Raw genomic sequence first — 23,365 nt, forward strand, 5'->3', positions numbered from 1 at the left:
GTTTGTGTTTTACTGGTTGACAAACTCGGCACACTGCCACCTATAGGCTCGGATGTCACAAACACGCACCTTTTATTTTGAAAAAATGCAAACCCCGGAAGTTTCCTGGCGAGGCTGACGCTTCAGAACCACATTGAGATAAGTTGTCAGTCAAACAGACACCAACCGCCTGACATCAAAAGCTTTCAGTCTGTTTATGGTTATTTCGGGTAGTATGTTTTAGCAGGACGAGCCGGGCCGCTTTGGGTTACTGCTCTGCTTGATTTTAGGCCGCGGGAGGATATGGTGGTTTCTAATCTCACACATCCCAGTAAAGGAAGGAAACACTTGCACTGCAAATCTGCAGACCTCAGCTAGCCAATCTTATATTCAACTGCTCTGTGTTTTTTAAATTGGCTTTTTGGAAATGAGAGCCTCGTTGGTCTTCCTTCATATCGTCTCATGCTGCTGGCTGGTCAGTGCCACACTTTCAAAAACCGATGCAAAGAAGTCGCACAAAGCTGAAGCTGAGGTGAGTAACTTCAGGTCTTCATTTTTAAACTGGTTCGAGCTGTTCTGTGCTGTCAGGTCAAACAGGTCTGAATGCGTTTGCCTAAAATGTCCTTGGTCTCCTGTCTCCGCCCTGTCGTGGTTATCTGTTACTGAAACGGGCTCTTTTCTCTTTGATCTCACTTGTTTAGACATCTCCAGCAGAATTATCTGTACTGGAGAGAAACCTTGTTGTGTCAGAACCGCACTGGAAAGACATAGCGAAGGAGGAAAAGAGATACTGTGCACACATCAAGAAAACGTTTCAAGGACCAGTGCTTGGATATGTGACACCCGTAAGTCTGAAATCCAGTCACAATTATATCTCCTTGTTCTCCTGCTGAATTTAAACGTTTGACAATAGTGTGTAAGTGATGGGACAGACCATAGCCATGTGGACTCCAGTGAGTAGATTTATCAGTTGATAGATAATGAATCATTAACTGCTTTGATAATCACATTCTAATTTCTTAATCTTTATTAGCTGTCACCAAAAAATCTATCCAATCCCCCCTCATCTATGACACTGGTAACACTTTAATTTAATATGCTTATGGTCATGTAAGAAAATTAAAAACCTGCCCTTTAGGGTTTCATATGTACGTTTTAGCACAGTCAAAGACACAACTTATTTTTCTCATCCTGCAGTGGAATTCCCACGGCTATGACGTTGCCAAGATGTTTGGGTCCAAGCTGACTTCGGTGTCACCGGTGTGGCTTCAGCTGCGCAGACGAGGACCTGAAACCTTTGACGTTACGGGACTCCACGATCACGATCCAGGCAGATGATCCACTTTTTTCCTTAACTTTATCACTGATTAAAGCCTCACCTTAAGTCACGGATGAACATGAGGTAAAAGAGCGTCTTTTGATCTTTTCAGGCTGGGTCAAAGCTGTACGCAAGTCTAACAAAAAAGTCAGGATTGGTGAGTGAATGCCAACTTTACTGCCCACAGGTACTCAAGTCTGATTGTGTGGATTCAGATTAGTTCATTTTCTTTTTTTAACCATCAGTGCCTCGGCTCTTATTTGATGGCTGGTCCTACCAGGACTACATGGCAGTATTTGGAAGTGAGGATGAAATTGACGAGTTGGGAACTGAGCTGGTGGATGTTGCAAAAGTAAATAAGTAGCGTTTGTGTCTTTAATTCCAATAAAACCTTGTTTTTGGTTTATTCGGTGACTGATTAACGTAAAAACCGTGGTTTTGCAGACTGAAGGTTTCGATGGCTTCACCTTGGAGTTGTGGAGTCAGCTGGGAGGTAACAAAAGAAAGTGAGTGATTCTGTTGCAAGCCCCGATCACAAGTTTTGCTTTGTCTGAGGTTAATCAATAATCAAGCATTTCTGATCTACCCACACAGGGAACTGGTCCATTTGGTGAAACACATATGCGAGACTTTGAAAGCTAAAAGATTAGACTGCATTCTTGTTATTCCACCAGCAGTAACAAGGTGAATTCATTTATTTTGCATTCAGCAGCTATAAATGCTAAAAAAAAAACAAAAAAAAAAACAACCCCCAAAACAACAACAACAAAAACAATCAGTGTGATTGGTTTAGATTTGTTTTTCCTGTGAATTATCAGCACAGGGCAGCCGGGTATGTTTGGCAGGGAGGAGTTTGAGCAGTTGGCCCCAGTCGTCGATGGATTAAGTCTCATGACATATGACTATTCCAGTGGTGCCAGGTGAGTACATGGCACAGGTGATGCAACAAGAGGATTCAAACTGGTGTTAATCCAGTTTTCTGAGTTGTGTGCTGTTGTTGTTATAGGCCGGGCCCTAGCTCTCCGCTGCCCTGGGTCAGAGACTGTGTCCTCCAGCTTGCACCAAACTCTCAGTGGAGGGAGAAGATTCTGCTTGGACTCAATCTGTACGGCCTTGATTTTGCAAGCCAGGGAACAGAGCCAGTCCTGGGAACAAGGTGAGCTGAAACTCTAGCTATTGCTGCAATACTTTAACCTCCTAAGACCCGAACTCTTCCACGGCATGCATTTTTAATTATCTTTGATATTTGGGCTGATTGGGACCCGATGAACGTAAAAATAAAGAATTACCAGATTTTTTTTTTTTTTTAACCTAATTTTTGTTTCTAAGAAAAATGAGAGCCACATATGAGATATTCGTTTAAAATTTCAATAGAACAGCAGCAGTATAATGTCCTCGTAAGTGGATATCAGGCCCTTGTAGAGCAAAATTGAGTATTTTGGTTTAAATAACCCAAAATGTGATGTCTACATATGTGGACGCCAGGTCCTAGGAGGTTAAACAGCTTTTACCAAATTACAACAACAGTTTCCTCAAGGTGCTTTATATTGTAAGGTCAAGACCATAAAATGATACAAAGATACAATAATTCAAAAATGGACGGTTTAATAACCTTGACTCTCTAGCTCTCTGGGGCCATGAAAACTTTAAAGGGATTCCTCCTTTACAATTCCAAAATTCCCTTAAACATGAAATACCATAACTCTGAAAAAGTCTTTTCCTGCTTTTTCACACATTTTCAGTCCAGTCCTGACCATTTCCATTACAGTTTTTTTGTTAAACCACTTAACACTGATCTATAAATCACTCAGCATAAAAAAAGTACCTAACTCGAAGGGCGCGCTAGTGTTGTGTCTACACATAGTAGACGACTTAGCAAAGAACTAGTTTTGGAGTTTCAGACACAATCATATTTTTGCAATAAAAAGGTGATTCTCAAAGAGTAAACATAGCATACCTCGACAAGGTGTGCAGCATCCTTAAACATTTACTGCATAGCATTCAGACTGTGACTTTCAAGCTCATTAGAATTGTAGAAACTCTGGTAATTCCACGTATGTTTGCATGGATTTAAAAAAAAAAAAAAAAAAAAAAAATTGGTTCCCTTTCTTTTAGCAAAATAAAAAGAATTACAGGGTGGCTCAGTACTTTTTCACAGCACTAAACGTAATTTTCTGACTGTAAGTAGCATGAGCTTTTTATTTATAGTAAAAAATGGCGAGAAGTTGGAGTAAAGAGTCGATTGAGAACTTTGATATGGACTTGAAGCCTCTTACCGCACTCGTCTGTGGTTTCCTGCAGGTACATCGAGATCTTGCGAGAACACAGGCCAAAGGTTCTCTGGGATGAATACTCTGCAGAGCATTACTTCACTTTCAAGAGGTATTAATTTAATAAAACATCAGGGTTTAAACAATATTTCGAGGTTATTTAAATGTCCCAAGAGCTTTTCTTGATTAAATATCCTGTCCTTTGCCTTTTATTTTAGGAACAATGCAGTTAAGCATGTGGTGTACTACCCTTCACTGAAGGTAAAACTGTTCACTTCTGCAATTAAAAGAATAGTAGGAGTATTAATCATCAATGAGTGATTAATATCATTTCAACTGTTTTACAGTCAATCGACCTGAGGATTTCTTTAGCTGCTGAACTGGGAACAGGAATTTCCTTGTGGGAATTGGGACAAGGACTGGATTATTTCTACGATCTGCTATAAGAGTTGGACTTGTTGGCGAACACTGTGAATCTCGGATTGACACAATATATATATATTTTTTGTCATTGAAGTCAGTGCCGTTTTATTTTTTCCTTATCTCGACATCTGCAGTGAGCCACTGACGGGGTTTAATTAACGCTCAACTTGTTTGAGGGTCGTGAATGTATCGAGCTCTTGAATGACACGGCGGTTTATTTTTAGGCACCTGCAACCAACAAAAAAAGGTACTTCAGTGTATTTTATTTCTTTTCTGTGATGATACGATTTAAAAAAGAAAGAAAAAAAGTACAGATTAGTACATCTCTGCATTCAACAAAAGAAGCTGCATGATTATCAGTATGTATCCATTTTAATTAAGGGTTTATTTATATTTGGAGGCCTTCAGACATCTGCAGCATCGCTTCAGTCCAACGCCTAAAATCATCTGTGCTCTTAAAAAGATTCATCCATCAGCAACAATACATCTGCTCCTGATGCTTTATTTTTTATTATGTTTGAATCTACACAATCCTATGTTGCTTTTACTCGGTTTATAATAACAGCATCAACAAATAACCAAGTGGTATGTTGCAGTTTTGCCAAACATCTCTTTCTGACCCAGCAGTTTTCTGATACTTGTTCAAAATAAATGTTTAATTACATGAATATAAAAGTTGGACGACAAAGCTGTCGAATCGGAGCATTCCTCGTGTATTATTTCAGGTTTTTATTTGGCATTACAGAGCAGGATTAGATTATTTACAGCGAGCAAGGTTGACTGCATGTTCTGTCCAGTTATGAGGTGTCTGTCTACGACCACATGCATGGCATCTTCTTGACTTGCTGCAAAAAAAAAACACCCCACAGAGACGAACATCAGACTGTTTTAGAAATAATTATTTGGTATTTGACTCTTCTGTTATTAGCAGGGTAAGCTCACCTGTGTACGATCCACCGCTGTCTTTCACGAAGTCTTCTACAATCAAGGGCAGGTTGGCAAAATCAGGTTCCCGCACCAGTTCAAACACTGAAGGCTTTTAAGATCAACAAGTTGGTGTTACTAAATACAGAAAACATGTGATAGCTGAACAAATATATGGGTTATATTTCCCCTAGTGAGTTCACCAAACACTAACCCCTGTTAAGCTGTAGCCACTGAAAATCCACCTCTGTCCTTCAGTGGCACAACACAGTGCAGACACTCCCTGTCCCACTGCACACACCGGCTCTGCACAGAGGGGAAAAAAACCAAGCAAACCACATGTACATGTGTTCCTAAAAAAACAACAAGAAAAATACATATAGATGTTAAAACAAGCCCCAAGCTCACTTTGTTGAGAGATGAAGTGCGCGAGAATGCGGTGCAGAGAGCCGCTGTGTGCCAGGTCATTCAGCGCTCCAGGGCAGTGTGGGATGAGCAGTGCCTGGTATCGGGCACCTTAAAAGGGGTCATCGTGACACAAGTGAGCAGATAGTAGTTAAAGCAGCAGACATGAAAACAGCCGAATGGGCATGAAATAAATATTCTCACCATCTATGGATTCAAGTTTGGCTGGTGTTGCGTAGGGTTTCACACTGAAGTCCTGCACCCATCTAGCTGTGCTTTCATCAACCCCAACAAAGTCTATTGGCTTCCCCTGCAACCACAGAAACACTTCTGTACAGGGTAACATCACACACCCAGGGTAATGATCACAAAGTGGACAAGAACTATTTCCAAGAACTGGGTTGCATCTTAAAGCGCATGTCCGTGACCTTTCAGATGTAGTAATGGGGTGAAAGCAGGGTATAAAAGACAACTTTTTTTTTCTGGTGTGTAAGTCCATCTCTACAAACATGGATCTAATAATGTATCTTTGTTGCGATAATATTTAAATTCTTGAAACTGGTGGTTGATAAATATTTTAAACTCAGGGTTCTGATCATTTTACCTGCCCTGCCAGGATGAGCTACCAGTAGGAGGAAAAAAATGGATTTTGCGATTGGCAATGTAGCTGCAATTTTATAACAAACTTGGATTTCAGGAAAAAACACTTTTTTTTAAGTAACACCCATATATTTGTATAAATGTGATGCTACTGTTGCACAGGGACAATGGGTGTCACAGTGAAACGAGGTACTTGTTTGTCCTGGAGTTTCTTTTTCTTCTTTCATTCATCACCCTTGATTATACCGCTGGTCTTTTTTTTTTTTTTTTTTTTTAAATCCTACAAGATACATCACTTTCTAATTTTAGCAACACTCCACTGACTAGAAGCACCACTCTGTGGTCCTTTTGGTAACTATCTATTCTACATGCACCTATTTCAAAGTTATTTGAATGAACTTTAATTTCAGTACTCACCAGGACATAAAAACCGCATGCAAGGAATCACCACAAAAGTTTAGTGATAAAGAGATTGCTGAATTTCCCCAAAATAAGGTACCCCCCGAAGAAAATATCGTGGAATTTTTTTTTCTTTACCATCATATTTAAAAACAAACAAACGAAAAGAAAAAGTAAAAAAAGAAGAAAAGACGTGTTTATTTATTTATTTATTTAAATTTCTCCTTTGATTTTTTTTTTTTTTTTTTTTTTTTTAAATCTGCGCAGTTGTCATGGAGACTGTGTCTACGTAAGTACGGACTAACGCGCTTAGGTCACGACAGCTGTTCGTGTATCTGCTATTTGCTTGTCAGGTGGAGTCTTACCCCTGGTGTGGCTGTCTGTAGATTAAAGACCGGACTACAAAGGCTGAAGGACTGATGGAAAGATTTCGCAGACACCCCTGAATAAACAAAATGTGTGAGATAAAACGCTTTAGAGAGCTCATGCTAGTTCTGCAGCGCTAAGTAAGTCAAAGCTAACGGACAAATTCATGAATGATTGAGAACAGCCGAGCTGTTCAAAGTAAAGCTAACGGGCTCACCTTGAGAAGAAGCACTCGCCACTATCAAACACGTTGGTTTCGCTGACATTTTAATAATATTTGCTTTAAATTATAAAGAAAAACCTTGAGGGTGAGACGATGCAAAAGAAATACGCGAGGAGGGTGTACAGTCAGCTGACAACAACATCCGCTTATAAGTTTCAAAATAAAAGTTCAGTCGGAGAAATTATCTGAGAATTTGGGTGGAAATAATAAGGAAGTATCTTTTATTTGCATCCAACAAAGAAAAATAGTTCTTTATATTAGTTTTTTAAATATACATTTGTAATGACTATACATAAAAAAGCTATTAAAAAGACAAACAGAGAAGCGGCCACAACATGCTCATATTGCTCTGCTTTTTAAATATACACCACTCATTTTAAAGAGTTAAAAATCCTTTGTGACCTAAATTAAAGAATACATAAACACATGCAAAGCTGTTTTGCCAGAACAAATGAGCAGTGCTGTCCAGCAGCATTGCAGTGTTTGAAGTAACTATGCAGCATCGTAGGACTGTGGGAAAAAATACTTTTTTGGGGTGGTGGGGTTATAATAATTTGGAAAACGTTTTAGAAGTTGTGTTAAATTTTGTGATGTTTAAAAAAACTACAGTGATCCCTACAAGGGTGTCACAGTGGTGTGGTGGTTAGCATTATCATAGCAAGAAGATTCTGGGTGCAAATCCAGCCGGGGCCTTTCTGTGTGGAGTTTGCATGTTCTCTGCAGGTACTCCAACTTCCACCGACAGTTTAAAGATGTGCACAAAGTTGGGTTAATTGGTGATTCTAAATTCTGTTGGTGTGAATGGTTGTCTGTCCTCATGTATTAGCCCTGTGACAGATTGGTGACCTGTCCAATGGTGTACCCTCCCTCTCGCCATATGACTGCTAGAATAAGCTCCAGCACCCATCCCCACGGTCATGACTTGGACAATTGGAAGAAAATGAATAGATGGATGGGGAGGGGGGAAGTACAAAATTAGTATGGATCTTCTTTCAAATTCCGGTAAAGGCAGCATGTAAACATCATCCCCAGAAGCTGAAACAAAACAGACACAAAGACCTCATTATTTCCAGACTCCATTAAAATAGATGTTCATATTTATCTGTTTTGCTCAGCAGTAAAAGCTTTCACCTGTAGAAATGCAATCCCTATACCAACTGCACCGAGAATATATAACTGACTCAAGAGGAATTCCTCTAACTTCATGATGCAGCCTCCCTGGGAGCACAAGAACAGGGGGAAAAAATAAATAAATAATAATATCTTGTTATCATGTGAAATTTAGCCACGCTGCATCGATGGAGAGCTTTCTCGTTTTTACCTCCACTCTGTAGATGTTGGAGGGATGGTCCCTGCGGCCGCAGAGTTCACCTGGAGTTTTACAGCAGCTATCGGGAACAAGACGCTCGTTCTCTGCTGCCTGGATCCACACACTGTCGCTCCAGTCTGAGAAGTTGTGGCTACCACAACACTTAAACTGAGAGGGAAAATAATGAGGAAAATTGCAGTTAACACAGAATTTCATTATTAATCATGTCCAGTCTTACTGATGTTACTCATTTTTTATTCGAGCCTTTTTCTGAAACAAATTCTCCTTTTCCACACCTCCTGATGTAATTTGTCCACAGCCTGTGTGATGCTCTCCTCTCCTGGCTGCTGGTATTTCTGCTGCATGGTCACTTTCAGGTTCTGTTTGAGCTCTTCATCCAGCTGTGAGACAGGAGAAGCTCTTTAATACCTCCCATCAACAAAAATAGCTCCTGATAAAGTTTCCTCCTTCCCCCGTAACATTCCTGTCTACCTGAGCAATACCCACAGATAACTCAAAATATATGAGCACAGATTCTATGACCTCACTCCCTGATTCTAATGAAGACTCTTCAATGAAGACTCTTGCAAATAAAAAATAACCTCAACCTGTCAGAACTAAAACAGACTGATATAAAGGAGAAACACACTGCAGTAGATTACCTGGTAGCAGAAAGGGAAACACTAGAGCAAGAAAAAGGGGGGAAGAAAGAGAGGCGTGAGAAGGATGGGGGAAAAATGGACAAATGAACATGCACAGCATGTAAAACACACTTCACAAAGGAGTGCAGCAACTGAGTGGTTGTTAGATTTGACATTAAAATGATGCAAAGCTAGGAAAAATACTTGAAAGGAAAGTAGAATTAATAAAATACACATAATGCAAGCAGAAAGACAAAAAAAGACATTTGTAATTTCTGGGGTGAAATTTAAACGATGAATAGATATAACCATAAAAAGTACTGGAAGCTGTGCAAGTTATAGCAAAATAAACTGTATGTCACTATTTACTTTTGTCTCTATATACAAACAGATACAAATAGAAAGTATGGCACCTCACCTCTTGGTAGTTAATGTATGCCAGAACACCAGCAATGATTTCCAGAAGGAAAATACAGAGCAACAAGATCAGATACTGTAGGCAGAGACATAACAAAAATGACTATGAATACAGTGAAATGCCATTATTTTGCACCATTTTGCAGGTTATAATGTCACTGAACATATCTGTGCATGGCTACAAAATACAAACATCATACTCCAGAAAATAAGTGATTAAACGGTGGGAAAGGAAGGTGCTCATTATAAAGATTGCGGGGAGTATGACATAGAGATATACCACTGAGTCTGAGTGATATCCTCACAGACCCTCTGTCTGTCTGTCTGTCTGTCTCACTCACACACACTCTTAAGTCCAAGCAGCAGCTTGTGATGCCCTTCATTCCTCTGGCATGAGCCACACTCTATATCTAAACTCTTAAAGACACACTGTGCATGACTTTATCTGTTATATCTGACAGGCATGCCTGGCATAATGAGCTGCACTGAGTGCAGGCAGACGAGACAGAAGGTCACCAAGGATTAGCTTTCAATACACAACCTGGACCAGGGGGTGAGAGTGTATAAACATGGACTTAAAAGTGCCATGGTTTCCCATGTGAACTAATGAAAAAAGGATTTCAGCTTCTGTGGAGTGAAGTGAAACCGCCAAGAAAAATCAGTTTTTCTGTAACAGGTAGTATTTTGTGGGCGTGGTCACCGTACCACAATCAAAAGACTCTTCATCTCGTTCAGCGTGGCACAGCAGCCGATTATCCCGGTCACTATCACGATGACTCCAGCAGCTATCAGGATGTACGCCGAAGTTGCGTAGAAGCTGGAGCTCAGCAAACTGATGTAGTCGCTCTTTTCCACCAGAGTCCACACACCCACCGCCAACACAGCCCCACCTGCCAGCTGACAGAACATACCGTTACCAGCTCAACTCAAACCAGATGCTCGTAGTGAGAATGCAGCACATAAGTTATAACTTTGCTCTTAAAATGTGATCACGCTGGACAACGCCTCATTCTTTCAGTGTAAGCCCTGAGAGACTAGAACATCAGTCTATTCTCAAAGCCTAAAGGAAATTGCAGTTAATAAAGTAAAAATAAGTAAATAAAAAAGTTTGTATGTTTTTTTTTTTTTTTTTTTTTTTTAAATGTGTCTGTGTACAAAGGAAGTCATCTTAATGTCCATGGCATTTTAAGCACTGCACAAATTTAATGTTGCAACTTTAAATCAATTACAACTGACTGAATTAATATGACATCGTTCAAAAGTTGCTTTTGTAATCTAAAATTCAGTGAAAATCTTTGCACTTTTATATTAACCTACCCAGAAAAGAACATTGAAAAGAAAAAGAAGATACTTCAGACAAATCGTCCCGCAGGCGTGCTTTTTTTCACGTCGAACTTCCATTCTGTTAAAAAAGGGGAATTATTAATGTTAGCAGCGTTCAAGCTGATACAATAAAGAAACAACCAAATATTCGATGGCACATCTCAGTCTCCCCCTAAAGGGATTACTACAAGATACTGAGAGCAAAACTGCAGGCTATACCCCCCCCCTGCAAGATTTACACAGATTTCTGTTCCTATCCTTTATAATGGAAAGCTGTATTAGTGTCATATGTGATGTAGTTATACATGCAGTTTATTTGTATATCAGTTTCCTCTTTCAGTTCCCTTTAGTTCTGCCTTTGCCGTGGGTTGCAGAACAATTGGGCTTTTTGTGACAGCTATTGTTGAGATTGTACCTTAGTCTTTGCGCAGTAGCTCGAGGTGCTATAAGAGTGCAATGGAAAAGAGCTCAGAGATGAAATCAAATATGTTGTGGGGAAAACATACTTAACGTCCTGTGTCACATATCATCCAGCAGACACACATCCGTCCCCCGTTTCAGTAACATAATCTGATCGTCTCACTCTTCAGTGATTTTGTGTTAGCTTTTCACTCTTTACTTCAGGCTCAAGTCAAATGTTGTTATTCTTGCCTAAACAGAACTTTCCTGGTGCTTCTATTTTGAGAGAAGTCATGATCCTGAGCATCATGGGAAATGTTTTTCTTTTCTGTTTTTTATATTTTAAACACAAATGAACATCTTTGTTTACAAACATAAATAAAGAACAGTTAAAAAGATAACACGTATAAACCTGATTAAAATATACTTTTAAGACAATCTTAATGTGTAAGTACGACTGAAAACAATATCACCGTGGTCATATTCAGAGTTATTTTTAACTCATTATGTCATGGAAAAACTGCTCTGTTTTCACACAGACCAAAATACTCCTACCTGGTTTAGATGGTGGACCTCCCAAAGGATGTAGATTATCAGGGTAACGTCTTCTCAGAGTCCGCCGACCTCAGCGTCCAACTGTCTTTGAAGGTTGAGCGCAACAGTGTAAGTTCTCAGCTGACAGTCACACTCGAGCCTCCCACTCAAGGGTCTGAGCGTCTGTCCTCTTTTGGCACAACAGGCTGCTCGCCCCTCTGCAAGCTGTACTTGTCTGCCCCCAGCTGGTTTCCCATGCATACGAGCTCTACTTGCTTTAAAGCATGCAGCTTAAAGGTTTAACTGATTTTTTTTAAGACACATGACAAAAGAGCAGTCATCAAAAATAGATTTTATTAGACATTTCTGAAAGATGCATAAACCCAAAGGAAAACATTATTCTATTCAGTAAACTTGTTCATGGAAAAATGCCTGATGTGACGTCACGACGTGGTGATCTGCTGTTGGTGTGGGATACAACGTGGCTCCACTGAACCAAAGAAGAACACCTGGAGGCAGTTTCAGTCTTTTCAAAAGCCTGTCCTCAACTGTTCATGCACAGCAACTTCTTTTAGGCATGGTTTCAGTCAGTAGAAGTGCATCTTCACACTGCCGTTCATGCTGAGTTACCAACATCCTAAAATGTACAGAAACCGCAACATATGAGAAGAAAAATCTGTGATCTTACTGTAATATCAGAGGAAGTTCATCCAGCTACCAGTTTATTAGGTAATTAATAGATTAACAGTAGTGGAATCTATTATGGAATCTGAGATAGAATACAGTGGGGCAAAAAAGTATTTAGTCAGCCACCGATTGTGCAAGTTCCCCCACCTAAAATGATGACAGAGGTCAGTAATTTGCACCAGAGGTACACTTCAACTGTGAGAGACAGAATGTGAAAAAAAAAAAAAAATCCATGAATCCACATGGTAGGATTTGTAAAGAATTTATTCGTAAATCAGGGTGGAAAATAAGTATTTGGTCAATAACAAAAATACAACTCAATACTTTGTAACATAACCTTTGTTGGCAATAACAGAGGTCAAACGTTTACTATAGGTCTTTACCAGGTTTGCACACACAGTAGCTGGTATTTTGGCCCATTCCTCCATGCAGATCTTCTCGAGAGCAGTGATGTTTTGGGGCTGTCGCCGAGCAACACGGACTTTCAACTCCCGCCACAGATTTTCTATGGGGTTGAGGTCTGGAGACTGGCTAGGCCACTCCAGGACTTTCAAATGCTTCTTACGGAGCCACTCCTTTGTTGCCCGGGCGGTGTGTTTTGGATCATTGTCATGTTGGAAGACCCAGCCTCGTTTCATCTTCAAAGTTCTCACTGATGGAAGGAGGTTTTGGCTCAAAATCTCACGATACATGGCCCCATTCATTCTGTCCTTAACACGGATCAGTCGTCCTGTCCCCTTGGCAGAAAAACAGACCCATAGCATGATGTTTCCACCCCCATGCTTCACAGTAGGTATGGTGTTCTTGGGATGCAACTCAGTATTCTTCTTCCTCCAAACACGACGAGTTGAGTTTATACCAAAAAGTTCTACTTTGGTTTCATCTGACCACATGACATTCTCCCAATCCTCTGCTGTATCATCCATGTGCTCTCTGGCAAACTTCAGACGGGCCTGGACATGCACTGGCTTCAGCAGCGGAACACGTCTGGCACTGCGGGATTTGATTCCCTGCCGTTGTAGTGTGTTACTGATGGTGACCTTTGTTACTTTGGTCCCAGCTCTCTGCAGGTCATTCACCAGGTCCCCCCGTGTGGTTCTGGGATCTTTGCTCACCGTTCTCATGATCATTTTGACCCCACGGGATGAGATCTTGCGTGGAGCCCCAGATCGAGGGAGATTATCAGTGGTCTTGTATGTCTTCCATTTTCTGATGATTGCTCCCACAGTTGATTTTTTCACACCAAGCTGCTTGCCTATTGTAGATTCACTCTTCCCAGTCTGGTGCAGGTCTACAATACTTTTCCTGGTGTCCTCGAAAGCTCTTTGGTCTTGGCCATGGCGGAGTTTGGAGTCTGACTGTTTGAGGCTGTGGACAGGTGTCTTTTATACAGATGATGAGTTCAAACAGGTGCCATTCATACAGGTAACGAGTGGGGGACAGAAAAGCTTCTTACAGAAGACGTTACAGGTCTGTGAGAGCCAGAGATTTTCCTTGTTTGAGGTGACCAAATACTTATTTTCCACCCTAATTTACGAATAAATTCTTTACAAATCCTACCATGTGAATTCATGGATTTTTTTTTTCACATTCTGTCTCTCACAGTTGAAGTGTACCTCTGGTGCAAATTACTGACCTCTGTCATCATTTTAAGTGGGGGAACTTGCACAATCGGTGGCTGACTAAATACTTTTTTGCCCCACTGTATATGTATGCTGAATTGCTTGCTACTTTGATCCCTTTGTCGATTCGTCAGATAAAACAACTACCATAGCAATTTTAAAAAATGTTACCAAAGCCTCCCTCTGAAGATTTGCGTGCATAAAACAAACAAACAAAACAAAACAAAAGACAACATTTACACTCAGCACCTCCCTCTTCTCATTTATTATTAGCCTTTGATAGGGTGTTTAATAGGGATTACATTTAAAAGTCACAAATGGGCAAAGCTACAACAGAAAAGTACAGAAGGATTATCTGTAATATTATATAAATGCTCCAGAGGATTTTCATAATGTGATTCTGTAAATCACAAATATGTGATGCCATACCCTGCCAGGTGATTCATTAGTTCCTCCACGTTCAATCCATTCCTGGCACTGCACTCATAAAACAAAGCTTGATGTTGCTGTATAACCAAAAAAATAGACTTTTCTTTTTATACATTTGTGGCTTTCCAATTTTAGAAATTTGGGTGAATAGTCTAATGCGCCTCACCTCTGCCAGTTTTTGACCCTCTTCTGTTCTCACTTCTCTACGCTGATTGTCAGCCAAGTCCAGCTTGTTCCCCAGCAGCATTAGTACAGCACCTTCACACATCTTCTCCTGAGACAAACATACAGCGGGTTTATAGTACACGCTATACATAAAGGAGATACACTAAAGAGGTCACCCCAATAATATATATAAAAACTGAGCAGCTCCTTCAGTGGGAGACTGCGGCACCCACGGTGTGGGACGGAGAGATTTCGCAGGTCTTTCCTCCCCACTGCTGTCAGACTCCACAACAAAGACTTTTGCAGCTGATCAAACCCTCACACGTGCAATAAGACTGCTATATGTGCAATTCTTATACAATTCTTCTTCTGACGAAGTTGTACTTTTGTATTTTCTTACTCAGTTGTATATAGCATTTGTATTTCTATTTTATTCTATTGTATATATTATTCTATTCTATTTTATTGTATTGTATATAGTATTTTATTTTATTGCCTTCCAGTGTTTTTCTAATTTCTGCTACATAACTTTGCACTTTTGCTGTAACAAAACAAATTTCCCACCTGTGGGACTAATAAAGGTCATCTTATATAAAAAAGGAATCAAAGTTAGGACTGAGATTCGTGCATCGCCATTAGGTCAGTAACTTTCACGTATATTCAAATAAGGATCCACTGTTTTGCATGCTTTTACATCAAACCATGGTAGTGCCGCCTACTCACCCTGATGGAGTCCATCCATCCTCTCACTGCAGTGAAGGAGGCGGAGTGCGTTACATCATACATGGCAAGGATGCCGTCGGCCTTTCGGTAGTACTGCTCGGTGATGCTGCGAAACCTAAAAAACAGATTCGAAGTAAAACATTCTGCACCTCGGATGATTTTGTGTGCTTGTGTAAACATGTCTGACCTCTCCTGCCCTGCAGTGTCCCACAGCTGCAGGATGATGGTGGTGGAGTCCACAGTTATAGTCTTCATCTTAAAATCTATACCTATGAACAACAAAGCCTTATGACTTCATGCTCGACTTCAATACATACATCAAACATTTACTTCAACATACACACAGTAGTTTTCTATACACTGATGAGCACGTAGATCGCTGTGAAAAGACTTACCAACGGTAGTGCTGACTTTACTGTCGGAGCGCCCTGTGCAATAATACTGGATGAAGGAGCTCTTACCCACCCCCGAGTTACCCAGAAACACAACCTTGAACACTTGCTGAGTACTGACAGCTTTGCTCTAGAATTCAGATAAAAGAATCAAAGGTGACATTTTGATCAATCTAATATTTGAAAAGTTTAATTTTTATTTTTTTTTTGAGTGACCAGTGGTTGTTTAAGCCCTAAACCAAAAGCCTCAAAACATAATTTCCATCATTACTGCTCAGTTTTATTGCTGCATCTGCGCTATTCAATAATTATTTCTCAGATATATTATGTGTATTTGTAGATTTTACATTTTCCCTACCTGAGTTCGGGTCTGTTCAACATTTTCACCCCTGACTCTACATGACGGTTGGTGTTTCTTGGATGATATTGTCACCTCTGTCTTTTTGTCCTGCTCCAACTCATCAGCAGAGCACGGCTGTCTTCAGAATCAATAAATACACAAAATTAGTGGCTGCCTATATCCATCTGCTACATCACTGCAAAAATGACAAACAGATGCACTATTTATACAAACCTTTTCATTGGCTTGTCCTCCAGTAAGTAGTTACCTATAACTGACCCTCTCTTCTGCAAAGCCTGTGTGACATTTGGAGTCTACAAGGTTTTTGTAGAAAGTGAGGCAGAAGAAATATGTAGCATTAAGATTTCATACTCGTCCACAGATTTATAAAGTATTAAAGATTTATGGATGTAGCATGGTGCATATCCAAGGTAAATGCGCTTTGAACCGAAGAGATCAAAGGGTTTGGTTATAACGCTCAGTGCGATGTCTGGTGAAAACCAAACACAGGATATCAGCAGAAAAGAATCATGTCAAGCCTGGTGATGGAGCGTTTATGATTTGGGTGTTTTGTAGCCACAGACTTGGGAATATTGGTTTCATTCAAAACGACTACTTCAAGTTATTGTGCTGAACTCTACAAACTACTGAATTATGTCTATGGTGTACTTGATTTTATCACAGGACTGCACTCATGAGTGTGTGATCTCTGTAGTAATTCCACTTGCTTCCACTGGTAAACTATTTACAGTGTACATTTAAAATGCAGGAATGCAGTCCAACTATGATTATTCATTTATTTTTAACTGTGCACTCGTGTTTGTAGATTTAAAAAATACAATAGGTAAATAAAGAAAGAGGCAGTCTTTGCGTCAAGGTTGATTTTTTTTTTTTTTTTTAAAATAAATACTCATGAGATTATTTGCACATTTTATACAAAAATGCTTCATGTTTGTTTTATGAAACAACGAGGATGAGCTGAACCTGCTGAAAGTTGCTAAATTAGATTATCAGTCATGAAAAGTCTGAGAAAAAGTTTTATTAGATTGAAAAAAAATACTTAGTTCACCTGAATTTGTACAGTGAAATGTGACCAATAAACATAAATATAAATAGAACATTTTCTTTTCCTTCAAGTTGACACAGGACAGAATAAACGTCTAGTCAACAAAATCCTTCAGTTCACTGAGCACATCCACAGAAAAACAACATTGCAAAAGGCTGTGTCAGCAACATTAATTAATAACCAAAAAAAATAACAGCTGCCCATATAAATAATAACAGATGATGTAAAACATGAATCTATTCCAAGTTTTAGCTTAGGGTGGATCAACCTGCTGTGTCCACGGCATACAAACATCTTCACTAGGTAGGTAATATGTTAAGGGCAGAGGAGGAAGGACAGCATGTCTGTGACTAACCCTCTTCTGAGACTGTTGGGCGTCTTTCTCATCTCGCAGCCTTTTGTTCATATCCCTGACACACACACACACACACACACACACAAAAGAAATCTATTTAGAGACATCCTCACACGGTGAGACCCGTGTCTCAAATGGTGAATTAAATTAAAAAAAAAAAAAAAAAAAAAGACCACGGGTAAGTTTGAATAGTGCATTTTCCTTGGGAAGCTTCCTAACTGAGAAATGTGAAAAGGAAATATCTGCACGGCATCCGCAGTAGGAGCTGTTTGAACTCTCCAAAAAAATAAGGAAAGGCGCTTTGATGCTTCCTTTATTACAGGATACACCGGACCAATCTTATGAAAGGAGAGAAGATGGTGCTGTCCCAAAATCATTTCATGCCATAACCTACTGATATGTTTTGAATTTTTAAAAACAGCTTGTTAAATGCACAGGAAAGGAAACTGACATTTGATAGAGTGGGTTTCACTTTACATTAGCAATGTCCATTGCTGTATTGCCAATGTGCTTTCTGCTACAGGTCTCATTCAATGAAGTGATATTTTTCACTGACTGTTCTCATTTCTATGACCTGCATGAAACAACAAGGTGAGATGAAGATATGAGTTTTGTAGTTTATCTTATGGCGGTGTTAAGGAGTCTAGTGTAAGTGTGGCTGGATTTTTGGACTATTCAAACATACCTGTAGTCTGTGAACTTGGCATTAACTGAAACAGCAGACAGTTTTAGACTTACCTCAATATCTCCAGTTGTCTCAAAAGACTCTCTTTCTCTTTCTTCATGTTCCTTGACACCTTCATCACGTTTCTAAGTGAAGCAAACAAAAGATTTGAAATCTTTACTTGATCCAGATGTCTTAGCTAATTACTGACCTATTTCTAATCTTTTATTTAAAAAAATCTTGAAAGAGTTGTTGTAAAATGGCCAACTGATCATTTGCAAGTAGAGTTCAGCTTTCTCACCATAGCACAGAAACAGCACTAGTGAAGGTTACAAATGATGTTCCAGTGGCCCCTGACAGCAGACTCATCTCTATCCTTGTCCTGTTAGACCTCATTGCAGCATTTGATACCGCTAACCACAACATTTTACTAGAGATTAGAACACACTGCTCATCTTAAAGGGCCTTTAATACATATGGTACCTGCTAGAGATATATGTGAGATGCACTGGTTTAAATCATAGATAATCATGAAAATGGGGAATCTTTTTAAAACATGGAAGTTAGTTATGGAGCTCCACAGGGCTCTGAGCTGGAACCAATAGTTTTTAATATTATGCATGCTTCCCTTAGACAATATTGTTAAAAAACACTGCATACATTTTCATAGTTATGAAGATGATACCCAGCATTATTTATCCATGAAGCCAGATGATAAAAATCTACTACTATCTAAAATACGTCCTTCAGCGAGCACATTAAACAAATGTTTTTTTTTTTAATTGCTGCTTTCATTCATTTGCACAGTGCCTCTAAAATCAGAAGCGTTCCTGTCTCAGAGTGATTCTGAAAAAAATAGCTTCTACATTTATTACTTGTAGGCTAGAGTATTCTAATTCACTATCATCAGGTTAACTTAAAAACTCCCTGATAAGCCTTCAGTTGATCCAGAACACTGCAACAAGAGTACAAACCAGGACTAGAAACAAAGAGCACATGTTTCTCCCATATCAACTTCTCTTCATCAGCTGCCTGTTAAATTCAGAATAGAATTTATAATCCTTCTCTTCACATTCAAACTCTTGACTGACTCAGATGTCTGCCCCTACCTGAGCCTGGTTCAGTCAGAGGTTTCTTCCTGTTAAAAGCGAGTTTTCCTTCCTTTTGTTGCAAAGTGCTTGCTTATAGAAGGTTGTGTGATTGTTGGGGTTTCTTTCTAATATTATCTCCCTTACAATATGCAGGGCATGGGGTCTGTCATTGTGAATTGGTGCCAAATAAATTAAAGTAAATGAAATTAAAATTAAAAAAAAAAAAGTTTCAGCCATACCACATGCAGACACAATGTTTTTAATGACTTCAAAGCTGGTGCTAAGGCATCATCTGGACCTTGGTTAATCACCTCTGTCTGGCCAGTTGTTCTTGCGCATTGCTGATCTGCGCCAAGTTGAGCTGAGCCAACGCAGCCTGCAACTGTTCTTTGTTGCGCTCCACCTGCTCCTGTAACTGCATGTTGAGGTCCTGAAGCTGCTGGTTCTGATCTTTGATGTTTACTTGCTCGTGGCTCAGCTGGCGCATTCGGGTCTCAAGCTGAGAACAAAGACAGATCCTGTTCGCATTAAAATATAACGCCCTTCATAATGACATGAGTACAGTTCAGATGCCTACCTCTGTCTGTTTTTTCAGCGTATTCTCCAACTCCTGTTCCCGCATCCTCAGCTCCTCCTCAAGTATTTTCCCTTTCTCCTTCTGTTTAATACTGTCCTTGATTTCACAATAAATTCATTAAATGCGAATTTGAGGTACACCTGCTAAATGGAACAACAGTTCAACTACCACATATCTATACCTGAACAAGGAGCTTCTCTCTCTCCTCTCTGATTTGACTTTCCATTTCCTCATATATAGACCGAACAACCTGATCATGTTCGCTCTCCCGTCTAATGCAGAAAAAAAAATAAAAAATCTCAGCATAATCCAAACACTCACAGTTAAACTACTTAAAATGAATGTATTGGAAGGAAGGTGCGACCTGCGTAAGGCTTGTTCCAGACTGTCTCTCTCTTTCATGGTGTCTTGTAAATGGGACACTGCATGGACCAAGATGCCCTCTAGGACGCTCAGCATCTCTGGTCGGTCTCTCTGGAGCTCACACCACAGAGTACACAGCTCCTGCTGACTGACACACAGCACAATACACAACTGTTAATGTGACCGAAAAACAAAACTAACTGTGACTGCACGACATCACTTGTTTACATGAAAAGGAGAAAGTGCTGAGTTTAAATGCTGAACTGCATAAATACATTTACATATTGAAGAAGTCCTTGAAGATTCCTTTAAATAAACAGTCCTTTGAAACATTACCATCTCCTAATGCACATTACATTAAACCTTGAAGTAGCAGAAGACCACGCCTGGTGTCAATTTTTCAGTCAAAAATAAAACTCAATCGCAGCAGATGATGCATTTAAACCATTTTATGAGAACAGTATGAACATAGTGTATATGCTAACATTTGAGGATGAAGGTGACGTTACTGTACACAGCTGCTGCAGTGAAACTGAATGGGGAAATCTTGGTGGACAGTTTAAAGGGAAGCTAATGGTAAAGATTTTAGGGCAGAGTACTCACTCTTTGAAAAGTTTGTCAGTGCCAAGCTCCATTAGTATGTTTACAAATCTAACAGCACTGGGGTCCTGAGAAAAGTCCGCCTCGTCCAGTTCTTCTTCTGCTTCATCCTGATCCAGGTCTGTCACCTCCTCCAGCTCCACCTGCTCACCTACACCACAGAAGATAGAACCGAGGAATAACATAATGTGCTTATTTAATCATCCGCTTTTAAAACTGTTCTAAAATGACTGAGTGCAGCGTGCTCACCGAGCCCAGTGTTGAACTCCACAGGAGTGAGGTAACCGTTGCCCTCTCTGTCCAGACTGTCAAAGACTGTTTCTAGCTGTTCAGGGGTCAGTGGCAACTCCCACTGTAACCTCTAAAAGCACAATAATATTAGTAATAACATGAAAAACTTTAATCAAATATCAATTTGATAATCAGACTTTCGAAAGTGCTGTGAGAAACCGTCAAAAATAATCAGAAGGACGAGGTCATGAAAGCTGAGAATAAGTTAAAATAAAGTTAAAAAGTAAGAAAGAGAACGCAAGAAGAAAAGGAGGATCATGAAAATACAAAACATTAATGCATAGAAAACTGAGCAAGTAGAGGAGATGACAAAGTTCAAGACTCTGCAGTCAGTCTAAATGTTGCTCCTCTACCACATTAGCTGCTCACCTGCATGTCCTGCTTTGTGATGAACCCTTTTCCCTCTTTGTCACAGAGCAGAAACAGCTGTTTGGCCTTGCTCATGGTCTTTGCCAGCGGGCTCAGTGGAACTGGCTCCCTGCTGCGGGGTGAAGCTAGTGGACTACGCCCGTGGCCTGATCTGGGGCTCCCAGGAGGCAGAGTCCGCGGTCTGGGGCTCAGTTGCACTGCCTCGCCACTGCCTTCACCCACCAGCACCTCATCATCGTCCAGCCACTTAGACATTGCTGCACAGAGACAGATGGGTGTGGGTTTGAATGTGTCTATCATTAAGTACAGGCTATGTAAACATGCTTATCTTCTAGTATATCACATGATAGTGAACACACGATCGTAATAATATTTCAGCTATGCTAAATTTATTCATCCAGGAATAACGCTGCTTGTCCGGCACAGTTTTAGAATTACATTTGCTTACATTTTTGGGTCTACTTTTTAGTATTGCAAGATAGTGCAAGAAACAGGACCTTGACCCTCCCTTGTCAAACAAGAGGTGCAGAAAAAACTAGCTATTGACTCTACACATCATGTGAGCTCCTGTGACCGGCTGTCTGATCAGTCGTGTCTATGCTACATTTTAGGACATTTTTTAGGAATGCAGTGCGACAAACTTTGATAAAGAAAATGGTTTTCATAGAACACATTTTGTTCTATAAACATTTTCATAGATAATTTTGAATCCCCTGAAAGGCTTGACAAGAACTCCTCATTCAGATGAGCCAGTTGTCCTCACTGTTTATATAGATTTAAAAAATCTAACCTATGAATGAGCACCAGGATGTGTGGAAGGTAAAAAACAGGATGGTGTCATGTGAAAAGAAGTAGTGTCCTCGAATGGGAGGGAGGATAGCTACGGGAGAGGAGATGCAAATTAAACATTTGCAGTTGTTTGCATTGTCAGAACAACCACAATTGCAAACAAATTTTACTTGCAGGAATTGTTGGGGCAAAAACAGCCTCCATGACAACATGACTGTTCATATAAAACAGTGATTTATAAGGGTTACCAGCGTCACACATGATCATTCTTCAAGTAAGATGACATTGCTATTACTCAGGATAGCCATTTCAGTGTAAACACAACTAAACGTACTACTAAACTGATCCAGAAGTAAGAACTACTTTCTTTCTGGACATCCTTACGCTACATTGAATTAAAATAAGGCCTGCCTCAGTGGTTGATAAAATATTGCCTTTCTTTCCATGGCGTGCTAGCATAAAATCCCAAACACTGATTATCGCAGTAAATTATCGTACTGATTATCTATGAAGCCTTCAAAACTTGGGTGTAATAAGGGATATACTGCAATTCCAGATAAGAGACCTGTGTAAACACTGTATGCTGAGGATTTTGTATGACACCTCAGATTCCCAATAAGCCAAAGGTCATATCAAAACTTTTAAGCACTTAAAAACACTTCTTAGTAAGCTCTAAGTTTGGTGCAAATGTAGGCAGCCCCGGGGAGTGAGACAACATGCTGTAGGGTACAAAAATAACTGAGGCAAACTTAAGAGTCAAGCATTAGATCACATCCTGTCTGACTGTGTGAATGTATTTAGAACATATGTTGAACATGTGCTGAGTTCCTCTTCATTAAATGCGACAGTTTGTAAAATGCAGTTCAGCGTTGATGGCTGTAATTTAGCAAGATCACTCACAATTAATTAAAGTGAGTAAATATGCCCCGTTTTAGAGCAAAGTGTCAAGCACGGGAAACTAAAACCAGCGAAAGGAGACGTGTGCATTTATTATTAACGGGGGAGAGAACCTGCACTACAAAACAACAGGTTGTCAACTTGACACAACAGAGAGAAGGTGGCGATTACCGCGACGAATAGCATTTCTAAATGACTCGCTTTACTGCGCTGTTTAACAACTCTAGGAAGTTGAAGAAACTTTCACAACTTACCTGCGGTGTGCTGAACTCAGGTCTCCAGTCATTACCTTTGATCACCTCGGAGGCATTCAAACACTTACTCACGCCGCTGGGTGGCAGTGACGACCTCGCGTGACAGGGAGATTACCGTAATATATGCCGCAGCAAGGCGGATTTGAGACACTCGGAAATTT

The 23,365-nt window shown here is 40.0% G+C and overlaps 4 protein-coding genes across 6 annotated transcripts; 1 reads left to right on the top strand and 3 right to left on the bottom strand.

Moving 5' to 3' along the window:
• Nucleotides 1-97: 97 nt before the first annotated feature.
• On the top strand, nucleotides 98-4,684 carry chid1 (chitinase domain containing 1). 2 transcript variants are annotated; one of them, XR_005695015.1, is made up of 13 exons: nucleotides 98-511; nucleotides 681-824; nucleotides 1,177-1,309; nucleotides 1,410-1,454; nucleotides 1,543-1,649; nucleotides 1,742-1,803; nucleotides 1,892-1,981; nucleotides 2,116-2,217; nucleotides 2,304-2,453; nucleotides 3,599-3,679; nucleotides 3,786-3,828; nucleotides 3,915-4,237; nucleotides 4,391-4,684. XR_005695015.1 is itself a non-coding variant. In XM_040025895.1 (12 exons), exons 1-12 carry the CDS (start codon nucleotides 407-409, stop codon nucleotides 4,011-4,013), a joined length of 1,161 nt encoding a protein of 386 aa, XP_039881829.1. In that variant the 5' UTR covers nucleotides 98-406; the 3' UTR covers nucleotides 4,014-4,684. The 2 variants fall into 2 exon arrangements, 1 of the variants encoding a protein (XP_039881829.1); XM_040025895.1 differs by having other exon boundaries at nucleotides 3,915-4,684.
• On the bottom strand, nucleotides 4,477-7,063 carry gatd1 (glutamine amidotransferase like class 1 domain containing 1). The gene is made up of 7 exons (XM_040025900.1): nucleotides 6,902-7,063; nucleotides 6,684-6,760; nucleotides 5,524-5,629; nucleotides 5,323-5,430; nucleotides 5,129-5,220; nucleotides 4,933-5,026; nucleotides 4,477-4,835 (listed from the first exon to the last, which is right to left on the bottom strand). Exons 1-7 carry the CDS (start codon nucleotides 6,948-6,950, stop codon nucleotides 4,720-4,722), a joined length of 642 nt encoding a protein of 213 aa, XP_039881834.1. The 5' UTR covers nucleotides 6,951-7,063; the 3' UTR covers nucleotides 4,477-4,719.
• A 48-nt stretch (nucleotides 7,064-7,111) lies between these two features.
• Nucleotides 7,112-11,681, bottom strand: cd151 (CD151 molecule). Of its 2 annotated transcripts, XM_040025898.1 has the most exons (9): nucleotides 11,552-11,681; nucleotides 10,592-10,676; nucleotides 9,980-10,171; nucleotides 9,276-9,350; nucleotides 8,879-8,899; nucleotides 8,513-8,617; nucleotides 8,229-8,384; nucleotides 8,039-8,125; nucleotides 7,112-7,942 (listed from the first exon to the last, which is right to left on the bottom strand). In XM_040025898.1, exons 2-9 carry the CDS (start codon nucleotides 10,673-10,675, stop codon nucleotides 7,883-7,885), a joined length of 780 nt encoding a protein of 259 aa, XP_039881832.1. In that variant the 5' UTR covers nucleotide 10,676; nucleotides 11,552-11,681; the 3' UTR covers nucleotides 7,112-7,882. The 2 variants fall into 2 exon arrangements, with proteins under 2 accessions (XP_039881832.1, XP_039881833.1); XM_040025899.1 differs by lacking the exon at nucleotides 8,879-8,899 and having other exon boundaries at nucleotides 11,552-11,680.
• A 173-nt stretch (nucleotides 11,682-11,854) lies between these two features.
• cracr2b (calcium release activated channel regulator 2B) lies at nucleotides 11,855-23,174 on the bottom strand. Its single transcript, XM_040025887.1, has 18 exons — nucleotides 22,055-23,174; nucleotides 21,265-21,521; nucleotides 20,854-20,965; nucleotides 20,608-20,755; nucleotides 20,006-20,152; nucleotides 19,823-19,913; nucleotides 19,642-19,737; nucleotides 19,376-19,563; nucleotides 18,048-18,119; nucleotides 17,310-17,364; nucleotides 16,123-16,202; nucleotides 15,907-16,027; nucleotides 15,552-15,678; nucleotides 15,344-15,425; nucleotides 15,157-15,271; nucleotides 14,435-14,542; nucleotides 14,269-14,345; nucleotides 11,855-12,167 (listed from the first exon to the last, which is right to left on the bottom strand). The coding sequence occupies exons 1-18, from the start codon at nucleotides 22,263-22,265 to the stop codon at nucleotides 12,083-12,085; spliced, it is 2,172 nt and encodes a 723-aa protein (XP_039881821.1). The 5' UTR covers nucleotides 22,266-23,174; the 3' UTR covers nucleotides 11,855-12,082.
• Between the last annotated feature and the right edge of the window lie 191 nt (nucleotides 23,175-23,365).

The sequence above is a fragment of the Simochromis diagramma genome, unplaced genomic scaffold, assembly GCF_900408965.1.
Source record: "Simochromis diagramma unplaced genomic scaffold, fSimDia1.1 OVJJ01000293.1, whole genome shotgun sequence".
Classification (NCBI taxonomy): Eukaryota; Metazoa; Chordata; class Actinopteri; order Cichliformes; family Cichlidae; genus Simochromis; species Simochromis diagramma.

Bases quoted from the DNA above. Each gene is read 5' to 3' on its own strand.
- chid1 (XM_040025895.1), top strand. From the start codon at position 407: ATGAGAGCCTCGTTGGTCTTCCTTCATATCGTCTCATGCTGCTGGCTG. The intron at 1,310-1,409 runs GCAGATGATCCA...TGATCTTTTCAG, and splicing joins ACTCCACGATCACGATCCAG to GCTGGGTCAAAGCTGTACGC. The intron at 2,218-2,303 runs GTGAGTACATGG...TTGTTGTTATAG, and splicing joins GACTATTCCAGTGGTGCCAG to GCCGGGCCCTAGCTCTCCGC.
- gatd1 (XM_040025900.1), bottom strand. From the start codon at position 6,950: ATGTCAGCGAAACCAACGTGTTTGATAGTGGCGAGTGCTTCTTCTCAA. The intron at 5,630-6,683 runs GTAAGACTCCAC...CTGTGGTTGCAG, and splicing joins TACAGACAGCCACACCAGGG to GGGAAGCCAATAGACTTTGT. The intron at 5,431-5,523 runs GTGAGAATATTT...ACCCCTTTTAAG, and splicing joins CAAACTTGAATCCATAGATG to GTGCCCGATACCAGGCACTG.
- cd151 (XM_040025898.1), bottom strand. From the start codon at position 10,675: ATGGAAGTTCGACGTGAAAAAAAGCACGCCTGCGGGACGATTTGTCTG. The intron at 8,126-8,228 runs GTAAAAACGAGA...TTGTGCTCCCAG, and splicing joins CCAACATCTACAGAGTGGAG to GGAGGCTGCATCATGAAGTT. The intron at 7,943-8,038 runs GTGAAAGCTTTT...GTTTTGTTTCAG, and splicing joins TAGGGATTGCATTTCTACAG to CTTCTGGGGATGATGTTTAC.
- cracr2b (XM_040025887.1), bottom strand. From the start codon at position 22,265: ATGTTGTCATGGAGGCTGTTTTTGCCCCAACAATTCCTGCAAGTAAAA. The intron at 20,966-21,264 runs GTGAGCAGCTAA...TTGTGCTTTTAG, and splicing joins TCACAAAGCAGGACATGCAG to AGGTTACAGTGGGAGTTGCC. The intron at 15,272-15,343 runs GTCAGACATGTT...TCTGTTTTTTAG, and splicing joins GACACTGCAGGGCAGGAGAG to GTTTCGCAGCATCACCGAGC.